General features: G+C 42.9%; 1 protein-coding gene across 7 annotated transcripts in view; it reads right to left on the bottom strand.

The window, feature by feature from the left end:
* The window catches only part of LOC102797990 (uncharacterized), a 53,694-nt gene that overhangs the window by 21,055 nt on the left and 18,969 nt on the right, over window positions 1-13,670 (bottom strand). For 6 of the 7 annotated variants that reach the window (XM_087848193.1, XM_006781758.3, XM_006781760.3 and 3 more), the window contains 6 exons: window positions 6,450-6,629; window positions 5,299-5,388; window positions 4,092-4,292; window positions 1,912-2,091; window positions 1,434-1,666; window positions 263-392 (listed from right to left, as the gene is read on the bottom strand). In XM_087848193.1, coding sequence (XP_087704319.1) covers window positions 263-392; window positions 1,434-1,666; window positions 1,912-2,091; window positions 4,092-4,292; window positions 5,299-5,388; window positions 6,450-6,629 — 1,014 coding nt within the window. The remainder of the gene's footprint in view (window positions 1-262; window positions 393-1,433; window positions 1,667-1,911; window positions 2,092-4,091; window positions 4,293-5,298; window positions 5,389-6,449; window positions 6,630-13,670) is intronic. The other variant, XM_035910001.2, reaches the window with a different exon arrangement.

Genomic DNA, 13,670 nt, shown 5'->3' with positions numbered 1-13,670 from the left:
ATGTAATTTACATTGCTACTATGGGCTGCTGGCCATGGCTGGATTTCTTTTATTGCCCTTTGTGCAAAGACCCTTTCTGGTGGTAAAATGAAAACAAAGGCATAGGTGTTGCTGATGGACCCTTTTCTTTAGTCTGAGATGCTTTGGGTGTAAATGCTGTCTACGCCCCACATTTTAGGAATTAATGGCACCATTTGGGGAAACATAAAAACATAAACATTAAGCTTTTGTTCAGTACAGTACGGTACATTCATACACATACCTCCCAGTCCAGAACCGAGGCTTGCCACTGGGCGATCTTGTCAATATTCTCCAGCCGTCTCTTCCTCTCGTTGATTTGCTGGGTGACGTTCCGCATTACTGCCAGCGCTGCTGCCACGTATCGATAGTCACTACAGACACAGTGCACACATAATTACTCTTGGGTGTTTAAGAGTGTTGTAGCTCTTGGTGGTTGGCCACTCAAAGGCATGTAATGTTGTAGTAGTTAATGATACAGAGTAGCCTATTAAAGAGCGGGGTTATAAACTCAAGTAACAGTAGTAATCTGCTGGAACACACTCAAAAAAAAGGGAAAAAAGACACTGCTATTTAATTTTAATCAGCCACTTTCTCTATTCACAGTCAACTCCGGCTGCGTCTTTGCTAACTGAGCTGGATTTATCCCTCTGGCTTAGATGTGCTGCAGATCCAATCCTCACTTTGGAAGATAATATGTGTGTGTGTGTGCTTGTGTGACAGAGAGAGTCCTATATCTGGCAGATTCTCCACTGCTCCTAACAGTCAAACACTGCGATCTGGCAGGCCTCGCTGGCAGAGCTGGCACCTGTCCCTCTCTGGCTGAGAACGCGTGGTCTGTGAATGACCTGGAGCTGGCTGAGACATGCTGAATCACTTACACCATGTTTCCGTGGGTTTGCACGCATGGGTTTGCACATCTGGATGCGCACATATGCGTTTAATGCATGAAAGCTCATCAGCAAATGTTTAGATTACATACTCTGCTTCTGTGCTGCAAAAACATAGATTGTTGTGTGTGTGCCAACACCCGAAGAAAATAATCCTCAATTCATATTTAACCTGTTATCTCTCTCTCTCTCTATATATATATGTGTGTGTGTGTGGAATGGAATACTGTATATATGAACAGTGGAATTTAGTATTTTCAAGACAACTTAGAGTTTGTAATGAGAGGTTTTCTTCAAAAAAAAGGAAAAAAAGAGTACAAAACAACATTTGCTTCAGTTAATGCATGGATAATTACCGCTTCAGTGGTTTAAACCCAACACCTGCAACAGCTGCATTGCAACACAATGCATCTGGAACAAAATGATGCATCAGTAATGACTTCACTTTTAGAAGCAAATGCATTTCTATAAAAGGGCAACAAAGGAAACAGCTGAAAAGTTATTCGTGGCCTCGGCGTACTGTACCTGTGCTCCTGTGCGGTGTATTTAAGAAGCTCGGCCAACTGGAGTGGATATTTGCAGATTTTCTGGACGGGCGTGAGCAAGAAGCCATCTATGGCGATGTCAATCATTTGCTGGAGGAGGCGACAGGCTTCGAAGAAGTGCTGGTACCTGCCATCCCTCATCAGTTTGCTCAGCTCCATACAGGCATCCAAGTGGTTGTTACAGTATTCTGAATAAATCCAGAAACCGTCTTGCTGTAGTGCAAAGGAGTAGAGATGGACATCGTCAGGATAATTAAAAAGAAAAATCATATAAATAGGGGAGTGATTATGGTTTCTAAAACATTAATTTCTTCTTATCTTAGGATGAGCTAAGATAGCTGGTTAATTAGCTCCACAATTTAAATATTATCACAAGATAACGAGACAATAAAAGAAAAATCTATTCTCTTCTTCTTCTTCTTTCATTTTTGGTCTAAGTTTGTCTAAAATATACTCACGTGTTCTAAAAAGCACGGCCCGATTTCAGAGAGGTGCGGCTCCTCTGTGTTGTACTGTTTCTCCAAATCTCTGACAAAACCCATCTGAAAGCGGTAGATGTCCTCAATGTTTCCAAAGATGACCTTCAACTGGTCGTCGTTAAACATGTCCACGCGCTTCCTGCACTGGCGCAAGTAGCCCTGCAAACAACACCGGTTACAGCTACAGTGAGGCTTTGACAGATGATCCTGTTCAGATGAGCACAAACATTTTTCAAAATGAGTATCAGGTCTCGAACTGTGCCATGGCTGCTTGTAGTTAATTAAATGCCCTGAAGCTTTGGCACTTTGGGAACAGATCTGATATAAGATAGCCAGACTTCTCCCTGCTGTCATTGTGAAATATGCATGCTAATCCTTTTTGTTTTGTTTCTTGAAGTCAGGCTCAGTTCAAATATGCATAATCACAACAGGGACTTCACATTATTGTATCTGAGAAATGTGACATTTCAACGATCAAGTCATTTACTGGTGACAAATTAAAACATCTGAAAAACATAAAAAACATTACAGGCATCTAATAAATACTTTTTTAAATAATAAAAAAAATCTTAGCATCATTTTGAATTCAGCAGTGCAAAATTTCTTCTTCTTTGTAACTTTTCTAAAATACCGAAGCAACTTACTTTAATGAACTGACCGGCTTTTTAAATCCAGAATATTCTACATCTGTATTTTTTATTGCTTGGTCTGGTTTTTAGCTCTTCAACTTCAGTTTTTATTATTTAAAAGTGAGCTTGTTCAAATCTGTTCCTCAGCTCAGAAATATTCTTTGCCCGTGCATGTCCTTGAATATGTGGAAGATCAAAGTTGCTTACATTAGCAAGACGTGCAGAGGTAAAATCCACGCTTTATTGCAACTATTCTTAAACAAGATGCTTACCTAGATATGACCTGGAATACAAACATGTATAGAGCAGTTTAGGGAAAGAGGATTGGAAAATATGTGATGGAAATCGTCTAAGTTCAAAACTGTTTATTCTAGCATATAGCACTGCTGTGTGCTGTGCATTACAGCTAAACATCTCCACTTTGGTCTTGTCTGTTCAAAGGACATTGTTGCAGAGGTCTTGTTGTTTTTTCAGATGCTTATGAAAACATAAGCATGTTCTTTTTAAAGAGAAGAGGCTTTCTCTTGGCAAACGTTGCAAACAAGCCATACTTGTTCAGTCTTTCTTTGATTGCACTGTCATGAACTTTAAACATGCTAACTGAGGGCTGCAGAGTCTGAGATGTAGCGTTGGGTTTTTTTGGAGGTTTTACGAGCATCACGCAGTCTGATGATGGAGTGAATATGCTGGGACATTTACTGCTGGGAAGATTGTGGGATTGTGTGAGCACACACCTGAACAGCAAAGTGCCAAAACGTCTTCTTTTAGGTGCTCACACTTGCTGATGATTAATCAGTCAAGTGCCTTTTATCATTAGTGTGGTGGCCAGTAAATAACAGTGATTGTCACTTAGATTAGTGAGTTAGATACCACTGTTTAAAGACCAGACACATGCCAGGGAAAAGCAGGCTGTATGTAGTGTATGTTGTAAAGACATTTAAATCAAATGATGCAGCATATAGAGGCAAAATTGTACTAGCTCCAAATATTTTAGAAATTAAGTTATTAATATATTCAAATGTTAGAATGTGTGCACTTTATAGAGGATACATGTCTGTTTATTATATATTAGACTGAGATTCCTGGCTTGGGAGCATTTTGAAAGAGCTGCAATTCTAATAATATAAAAAATGGCCAGGGTTTTGTTTATTTTTATTAGGTGTGAATTTTAGCTTGTCACTTCAGGATGATTCATAATATAATGACAAATTTAGTCTGGACTGCTGGGACCACTGTGTACAGCTGACATATTGCGGTTTTGCATTTAGCTAAAAAAGCATTATTTTTGGCCTGTTTAGCAAACGAGAAAGAAAAAAAATGGCTGGAAGAAAAGTGTGAATGTGGGAGTGTTACGAATTTATGCAAGATACTAGATGCGTAGCATCAAAAAGACTGCTGCTTTTTAATTAATTCAGCTTCATACCATATAGTTTATAACCTGTCCTGCTCTTACTTGACATATTAAAGCAAAGCCGGGAACAGCAGTGTACATAGATGTGTGATTTATGAATGTGTGCCGATGTTTAGTACCTCACAGATGTCCTTGAGGTGTTTGATATAATGTCTCTCTGTGCTCATAATCTCATTTATAACGTTAGCCCTCATCTGGTCTCGGTTTTGGAGGGGTGAGCCCAGACATAAGCAGTCATTGGTTGGATCCAGGTGCCCGTTCTGTACCTCGCTGGTTCCCTCAGCTGGCTCTGCTCCACCGTCTTCCTGGTTCACCCACAGCTGAGGACAAATACATTCATGCACACACAAGAGCCACATGCATTCGAATGAGTAAAGAGCTTTCTTAAAGGTTGGGTGGGGAAAAAAAGGATTAGACAACATATTCATATATAATGATTATTGTTAGTATTAACAAGTAATATTAGCTCTCCTAATGTGTTACCAGTCACACATGAAAGCATACACACCCAAACATCCCACACATAAACACAGCGCTTCATTAAGAGGTCCTCTGGTAGTTTAGACAGTGAGTCGCTCTCTTGGTCCAGCATGTCAAAAAACACACTGCCAAACACTCCAGAGTATAAAAAAGCCTCTCTCAGAGACCGAGCACATATTCTGAGGGCATTTAATGTGTGACTCAAAATCTGCCCCCTACACATATGCATGCACGCTCAAATACCACCTTGTGATTTCACCGACACTCACGCACACACATAGAGATCCACATACATCGTGTATTCCACTCTCGCTCATAGAAAGGGCCAAGTGAGCGTGTTTTCAGATGCCCAGCAGCCAACACCTGATGACACACAGTTTGCCAAGAGAACATCAAAGAACCGACGGGTAGAATGTCAAACACAAGATGAGAAATGTAGCGCCACAGACAAGCAGAGTGACGGGTGGTAGAGCACTGACTGCAGACGAGAACTAGTAGCACAGCATTAAGACTGAGAAATAGTCAGAGTCAATAGTAAATAGAGTACTGAAGAGAATGATCCATAATTGAACTATAAAAAAAAAACATGAGTAATTTTTCCAAAATCCATCTAATTCTATGTGAATACATCTGTACAATTTTTTTTTTAGAATGGCCCTTTAAGGAGACATTTCACATTAGCTTTACTTTTGACTCATCAGTTCTGCCTCTCTATCGACCCCGTTGAGGAATGATGTGATAACGTTAATGTTTGGTAATGTCGAGGGCACGTTGCGTGGACAGACTGGAGCGGGCGGGTGGGCGGGCAGGCTGGATGGGTAGATGAAGCTGGGAAAAAAAACGCACCTTTGACGTGGTGTTTTGGAACCGTGGAGTTGCTATGGGGTTGATATAGAAAACCTGTTTTGTTTGGGGCTGAGGAGGGTGGGGTTCCACCTTGGAAAGAGAGAATGACAGAACAGAAAGATACTTTTTGGTTGACAGTCAGTCAGCCTGTCTGCCCTGCCCTCTCAGGAGTGAATATGGAAGGGTGGACAGGTGGGAATGACCATGGAAAGTGTCTGGGTGGGTGCTCTGCTGTGGGATCCCTTCAACTGCAGCAAAGATGCTAATTCTTCCTTCCTTCATGAAGACACTAAACCATATCAGGAATGTTCAACGATATATTCTACTTTGCATCATAAATTGTGTCTTTTTTCATTTTTCATTTCAAATTTTTAATTTTCAGAAAAAAGCCTTTTCCTGCTATATCTGAAATGTATATTTCAGGGTTGCAGCATCACAATTTTATGGATTTCCACTGCCATGCTTCATTGCTTGCTTCCAAATTTGCTGTGATGTCAAATATCATAGTCGCAAATATATGCCTTGGACTAAGACTTTAGGCGAGAAGCCTTCCGCTTTCATCCAAAGAAATTTCAAAAACATATCGCAAGGTTAAACTATGAATATACATCTTCCTGTACAGTCACGCTTCACCATTCCAAGAGAAGTGCAATTACAGAAAGCAGAAGTAAAAGTAGTAGGGAAAGGCATTCAGTGGCAGCGTGCAGTTTTTGGATTCAGCTGAACTAAGACATGGGTGCTATTACATAATCATGATGTAATGCGAGGATGTTGTAAATTTAATTGGATTTCAAGGATAGAAGTTGAAGGTGATGCTACGCTACAAAAAAAAAAGGGGGCTCATCAGCATCTTTGTTTTCTTGTCCCTGAACATCCGATAAAGGCACCTCGCTAGCTGTTTTCTCCTCTCTTCAGTGTTATGTATTATTAAAATAAAGCAGCACTTAACAGTGGAACTGTGGAACAAGCATATTAATGTGTGTGCTTTGTGAAAGTGTATTTGTGTAAGGCGGAATAATTGTGCATGTGTACCTTCCAGTATGTTTATTTATCAGCTCGGGTGCATATGTTCATGTGCCTCCATTTGTGTACGTGTGTGGGTGTCTGTTGTGTCTGTGGTCGCTGGCCAGCCATGGCTGCAGCTAACTCACCCGTACAAAGCTGGCAGGGAACCATCCTTCCTCCTCATCAATCTGGCCCCACCACCAGTCCTTGTTGGAGGCGTCCAGCACCTTGATGACGTCACCGGCCTTAAACGCCAACTCCCGGTCCGCCATGGTCACATGGTCCCATACCGCCTCAGCGTTGACGATTGAACCTCCACTTATCAACTGTAGGAATTGGAAGGAGAGACAAGAAATACCTTATGTATTATTCTGAACACGTGAAGCTGTGAAGCAGGAGTAAACACTAAACATTGATCAACAGAACACAATCCAACGTGATCCAAAACGGTAAATGAATCAAATCTGAAACTGAATGCAGTACAGTAATATGCCAGATTTTGGCTTCGGTATGTGTGAGTCCTTGTTGTTAAACCCACTCAGATTTCTAATGGAGTTAAACATAGGCCCTCAAAGCCAGGGCTCGCTAGCAGCTCGGGGACTGCACAGCAAATAGAACGGCACAATAGCCAACACAGATCATAGTACAACACAACAATAAAACAACGATACAAAAAAGGCAGAGTCGTTAGTGGGGAAACATTCTGTGTTCAGTAGCACAGCACCAGTCTCCACACAGGGACGGTAATTGGCCCATTATGACATTAGAATAATTACATGTGTTAATGTAATATAAATGCTAAGGAGCAAACAAATGTGAAGGGATAATCTCCTTTCCTTCATGCTGTCACTAGGGCTTGTTATTTTATCTGCAGCAGTCTTCTACCGAACATGAAAGGATGACTCATCAAATCTTTTCTATTGACTTTAAAATCATGAATAAATAATGTGGACATTATGCGACACTAAAAATAAAGATTGAATTTGTGCAACGTACATGAGCAAAGTTATTTGATGTGCATCAATTAGAGATCGTAAGGTGATTGGTAATCTTTAGGGGGAACCGGAGAAGCTAAAGGTTGTTCTCATTAAAAGACATGTTCTTTAGCGCCTGAAATCATCAATCTAAAGCATCACCATCTGTCACACTGATCACTTAGCTCTGTTACCTTGTGAAGCACAACCCCATGCATGCGTGCAGCCCCACGTTTTTACTCTGTATGCATGAAACCTGTGTATGCATCCGTGGAACAAATCCAACTGTTTGTCCCAATTGTTCTCTCCACAGTAGTGTTCATCAGCATTCTCCAGTCCGGAGCTTAACCACGCATCCAGTCCCTGGGGCTGTGGGCAGAGCAGCCAGCGCTAACCAACCCTGACAAGGGATGCTGTGGCTCTAGGTAAGGACTTATCAAAGGCCTGCAGAAATAGCTGTCACAGGGATGGCTACAAAATTAGTTCCTTACTTCTCTTAAGGCCTTTGCGTAATCCTATTGAGCTACTTTCATTTTATACGTTTAGCTAATTGTTTTTCTTTCTCTTTAATTATCTAAGATTATTTTGTCTATTGTAAAAGACAAAAATGACCCTCCTACCTCTACCTCAGTCTAGCACAAAATTGCTTTTCTACCTTCCTGCCGATGCAGTGAGTTTGCAGTGTGTCTATAAGAAACAACACAGTGTGTGCGTGTGTCAAACTCAGCAGCTACATGGGCCCTCCAACCTGTAGACAAGACCACCACCCTGATGGATTACTGAGACAGCTACAGGGGCTATAAGCCAATCAGGGCAGAGAAGTGAATACAGGGAGGGACGGACTTCCATGCCTGGAAGTGAAAGAACAGCCGTCGTCATGGTGACAGATGAGGATGCTTCACTGATATTGACAAGATGATGGGATGAGGCAAGGACAATTCAGGGTGCACCACAATATTTCCACATTTAGGCGCGTGTGCGTGTGTGAGAGAGTAGTCACACACAAAGAGTGACCACCGAATAACTGCAGTGTCACTCAGCTATTAAATATTAAAATCAATCACAAACTGCAATTTCAAATTAAATCTAAAAATGCAAAGGAAAACAGCACGGGCCTCTGCAGACAGTTCGGAGATCAAAGATGTTTAGCCAGGCATCACTTTGGACAGGTAGCTGGGGTAACAATAGCTGTAGCCTATATCTCAAAGCCCTCCACTTCAGGAAGAGAGGAGGGTTACCGCAAAAACATGTGTCACGCTGCCATGGAAACAGGACCAATAAGTAGTGCTCAAAAACATTAAAAAATCATTGCTGGTTCAGGAAAGGGAATTTAAATGATCTATTAGGGAAAAAACACCTGAAGGAACAACTAGTGGAAGCCAAATCAGCTCCACTTGACTTACACCATAAAAAGAAGCCCATAGAAGAGATGAGCCTTGGCACTGAGGTCAGCCTTGCTTCTTGCCCTCCCACCCCCTCGTCGTCCCTCCAGCACCACTCCATTTTCAGCCCCATTCACTACAAGTGCAATCTCTCTTGTCCCCATCAATCTGCTGTAATACGGGCAACAGACAGAAAGAGCAAAGGAAAGAGGGATGGAGATCCATTCACAGTGTTCCTCCCTCCTCAGTTCTTTCCGTTTATCCCTCCATCTCTCTAATGAGATCAGTACTGCCCTCTCCAATATATTGCATCCTTTTTTCCCTCTACATGTCTGAATAAATTAAAAGCATTACATAATCAATCTTCCCCCGTTCCCGCCTAAGCACGGCCCCATACCTAGCTGGATAATACAGTAAACACACAGAGCCAAGCACAGAGAGGGCTTGCTCATCATACTCATCATTACATGTGTGTCTATCAGCTGTCATGACCTATGTCATCATTATGGGCACACTGCAGTTCCTACATGAAAGATCAGAGGGCTAAGCAGATATCTCTGAACCGCAAAACCCGTATTTGGGTCAATGCAAATGAATGCAGAGGAATCTTTCCCTTTATATAGGCGTATGTGACAGTGCTTTCTGTTACATGTCAGAGCACAGACATGGAGCCTGACACGGAAATGTGTATGAATAGAAAGCAGATTCACTTGCTTATATCATCTTTGCAGCGCAACACATCAGCATTCACTGCACTGGCAAAGCCACTGCATTCCAACATCCTCCTCTGTATCCAGCCTTAGCACAGCTGCACCAAAGTACCAATAGCATCCCTGAACAAGCACGCATACACACACACATACGCCTTTAGCCAACCTTACCATGTTTGTGGCATGTAACTGTTCGGAGAGTGTATGCATGGAGAAGTCCGGTTCATACGATCATGATAATCGAACCCCTGTTTTGGAATAGGTGACGGTCCTCCGCGAGAGCCTGAGCCGTAAAGTAACAAGGTAGTGTATTCCAGAAAGAGGCTTCTCTTTCCAATGCACCGAGTGAGTCTCGCGGTCCGTCCTCCCTGTGTCTGCCAACCCTGTTATGTAATACACTTATACCCTGAGTCTGGGAGCCAATCAAAGATGCTCTGCTTAAAACCGGTGAGAAATGCACACACATCCTCACACACGCCGCTGTCCCACTCGTGCACACCATCTGCACATTGACACTTCTGACTGCACAGCATTTAACAGAACTCTATTAGAAGGCACCTGCCCTGGAGGAATTACAAACGTGTGAATGCTCGGGATGTGCGCAGGATGCAGACTGAAAAGGCACAGCAGATAACACCCACTCGAGACTACCTCTCACCCACATCACTTAACATGCTCGCATACTTACATGTGAGCAACACATCTGTAATTAGCACTCCATTTGTTGGCCATGTGACCCATAACCACTGCGGTGTACGTTACGATCTTGTGACGTTGTGACGATTTGCATGCTTACAGTCCTGCGGGGGTCTCCGAAAGGGGGATGCTGTTTATGCGTTTGTACCAGCCACAGAGATGAAAACACCAGCCCTCATGCAACAGCATGTGATGGAGGTATCTGTGTTCATAATACACATCTCACAGCACCTGCAGTCCAACATTTATCACTTAACTGCACACGCACAGAAAACACACAGCACTTAGCAGTGAGTGTGAGGAAGCACATACAGTATCTTCAGAAAACCTGGCGAGTCTAACATCCCTATTAATAGGACTGTCATGGACAGCTCTGGGATAGGGCTTTCAGAATATCTATTTCAGACATTCATTCAACATTCATGACACCTGCCTCCAATCCTTTATTAGACTATGGCGGTGCACTTGGAAGGGAATGGAAGGAAAAAGACTTTTTTTGTCATCTCCAGCTGACAAGCCTTTTCACTTGGACTGCATTTCATCTGAAAGAAATATATAATGATGCATTTTTTATTAGTCACCATTTAGTGCCTGGGTGACATAACGTGTGGGCTTCAGAAACAGGTGCTACAAGTGCAAGAGAGAAAACAGGGCACAATATTGGGGGGGGGGGGGCTGTGAAATGGGAGCTCAGTTTAGCTGAATCTAAAATGGGGGAAACCTGGAGTGATGAGGCCCTGCTTTATTAGGCCTACCCTGCCATGCTGTTGGTTACTGTTCAGCCGAGACTACAATGATGTTCTAGAGTGTGTGATCAGCAGCACAAACCTCTCACTTGCACCGCTATTTGCTACAAATATCACACTGACTTGTGGGGAGATATCACAGCACAGCTATTAGCTGCCATATTGTGGATGAGGCTACAGTGGATCACAAAAGGGAGGAAAAAAAACAAGTCCTTACGCAGCAGTAGGATGTTGTTAGAATGATTTTTAAAAACACCGTCACATTCATTTCCCATCTAAAAGTCATATTATTATAGAATAAAATTAATCAATGCGCATAATCCACAATATTCAACATGGAGGAGAGGGGAAGATCGACGTGGGGTTGGGGAAGGTGGGTTGGAGGGGAGATGTTTATACTATTATGCGGGGAAAATGAATTTCCAGTCACCAAAGAAAAAGGTAAGCGCATCACAGATCTGTATCCGCACAACTACGACCACCACCAGACAACACTAGCTATCACAAACGGGGGGGAGGAGGACACAAAACATAACGAAGGATTGGAAGGAGGGAGAGGGTGGGGGTGGTGGTAGGGTGGTGGGAAGAAACAGAAATACATTATGTTGTACCAACGTCATTCATTTCAACGCGTAGCCGTGATGGAGCGCCGGGTGTCCCCGCTCTCGACCAACGCGCACTGCTGTTCTCTCCTCTCCTGTGTGAAAGTGCGCTGCGCTGCGAACCGGGCCCCAAGCGCAGATCCATTTAACGAGTACCGAGGATGAACATCAACAGCACGTTCACAAGCACCAGAACCGCGATCACCGTAAACACCGCGCAAGTCTGGACGTCCAAGGCCATGGCGCAGCGCTGCGGGCCGATGCTGAGCTGTGCTCTCAGTTACGGGCGGTATTCAGCTCTCCACACTTAGACACGCAGCCTCAAAGCAACCAGAAATCCTCCATTACAGTTAGGCAAGAAATGACGAAAAGATGCCCCTACTTCTCTCCACACAGCGCGATGCGATTCATAAAGATAACGGGAAGAGATGCATCATCCTCACCATCATCATCGTCATCAGTCTGCACCGCGATTTCTCCCCGCTAGTCAACACCTGCCGGTGTTTCGCCTCTTCCCTCAACCCGACCGTCTCTCAGGCCAATAGATTCTCAGAGCACACAAGAGGGAGGCTGTGCGCAGGCTGTTCGCAGCTGCTGAGCTGCCTTCCGGTGAGTGGGGGACCAGGGAGAACGGCTGTGAGCCTGAGAGGCGGTCCTGTGTTAATAGTGATCAGCTCTCTGCCGCTAGACTACCGGCGTCAGCCATCACCTACAGCCGGGGGAGGGGCACAGCCAGCCCCTCGCTGACTACATCGACCACTGAGACCAGAATCATAACCTCATTCATCTCCCACCCCATCTAAAAATATCGTGGTGGTGCCGTGGTGATTTATCATTTATCATTAACAACCCCGGCATGAAGGAGAATAAATGTCAGAGTAATGGATGCATGTTCCTCAAAGTGATCACCATCTTATAATTTTATTGGCATAATGTCTGCCAATTTATCAGTGGCAGCAGATTCATCAGACAGGAGCTGGTTTGATATTCAAATAAATGCACTTTCTGCATTACCACTGGTGCAAGAAGACCGTTTAAAGGTGCCATCTCTCGGATCAAAGGTGTCCAATTCAGTCCTGCTGGAGTGGATGAACCTCAAGAGATGAACCTCAAGTTTTAAGTTCTAAGATCGTGTGAAGACCGGTCCAGCGTGCACTTAACTGGAGAACTTGGACTAGATGTACTCTGTGGAGCTAAGCTTAAAAGTTATTTCTTTCATTTGCAGTGCAACCTTTTTTGCATATGCAGTTCAAAATCCAAGCCACATCTATGCTACATTAATTTTGCCTGATGCAGACTTACCTTTGCTCTAGTATCTAATAAAGTGCTCCAAAAACAAAGGGAGTGCATCCATAAAGAAAGAGTTCCTTATATAAAAGGACACTGACACTACTCTCCATAGAGGGCAGAGATAAAATTAAGACCACCATTTCCTTGCAATTATTTTTTTTTTTCAATTTCTGTACTGTTTTAATGTTACCTGTTGCTGTTGTTGCTTTTTTAAAATGGAAGATGCCTCCACAAATGTAGTATTAATCAATTAAGTTGCAACAAAGTAAATTTTTTTCCACTAAACTAGATTTTTTTCTGAATGACTTTATTGTTAAATCATACACGTTTAACCATGTACAAGTCTTCAGTAGTCTCACTATTTCTATGGTGTTTGTCACGTCTCTTGGGTGGACCCTTGCACTCCTCACTGGTGGCACATTTCTCACCTATGCCCCCCAGATATCCTGTTCATGGGGGCCCAGGATTTAGAGTGGGTTGCATAGTTTTCAGAAGATTGGTGAGTTGATCCCCAGCTCCTGGATCTATATGCTGGAGTGATCGTGGGCAAGAAACCGAACCCCAAGAATCCCCTGATGTGTGTTAGCATTGAAAATGCATCTGTGGATGCAGCCTGCAGTGTAAAAAGTGCTTTGAGGGGGAAAAAGGGGAAAACTGGTACTACATGAACGTTAATGAAGATGCTGTATGTGTCATTGCCATCATTTTATTTTACTTGAAAAGAAGCTTGTGCTTAGGTTTCTAAGTTATAAATTTGACTTCATAGAAATTTTAAATCAAGAGAAATACCTGTGAAATGTATCCAGTGGTTGAAATTCTGTAATAAATCAGTTTCCTTAGATAGAAATGATGGGTCAGTTGGAAAACTTTGAAACTTCAAGCGGCTATTGGGATTTATAAAACTAATGGCTCCAGAGGGACAAACGTGTAAATTTCAGCACTGGTATCCACTTTTGAAAAATTATTT

The sequence above is a fragment of the Neolamprologus brichardi genome, chromosome 2, assembly GCF_056152115.1.
Source record: "Neolamprologus brichardi isolate AB-2024 chromosome 2, ASM5615211v1, whole genome shotgun sequence".
Taxonomy (NCBI): Eukaryota; Metazoa; Chordata; class Actinopteri; order Cichliformes; family Cichlidae; genus Neolamprologus; species Neolamprologus brichardi.
The sequence above is the reverse complement of the archived record's forward strand: the minus strand, read 5'-3'. Positions and strand labels throughout refer to the sequence as shown.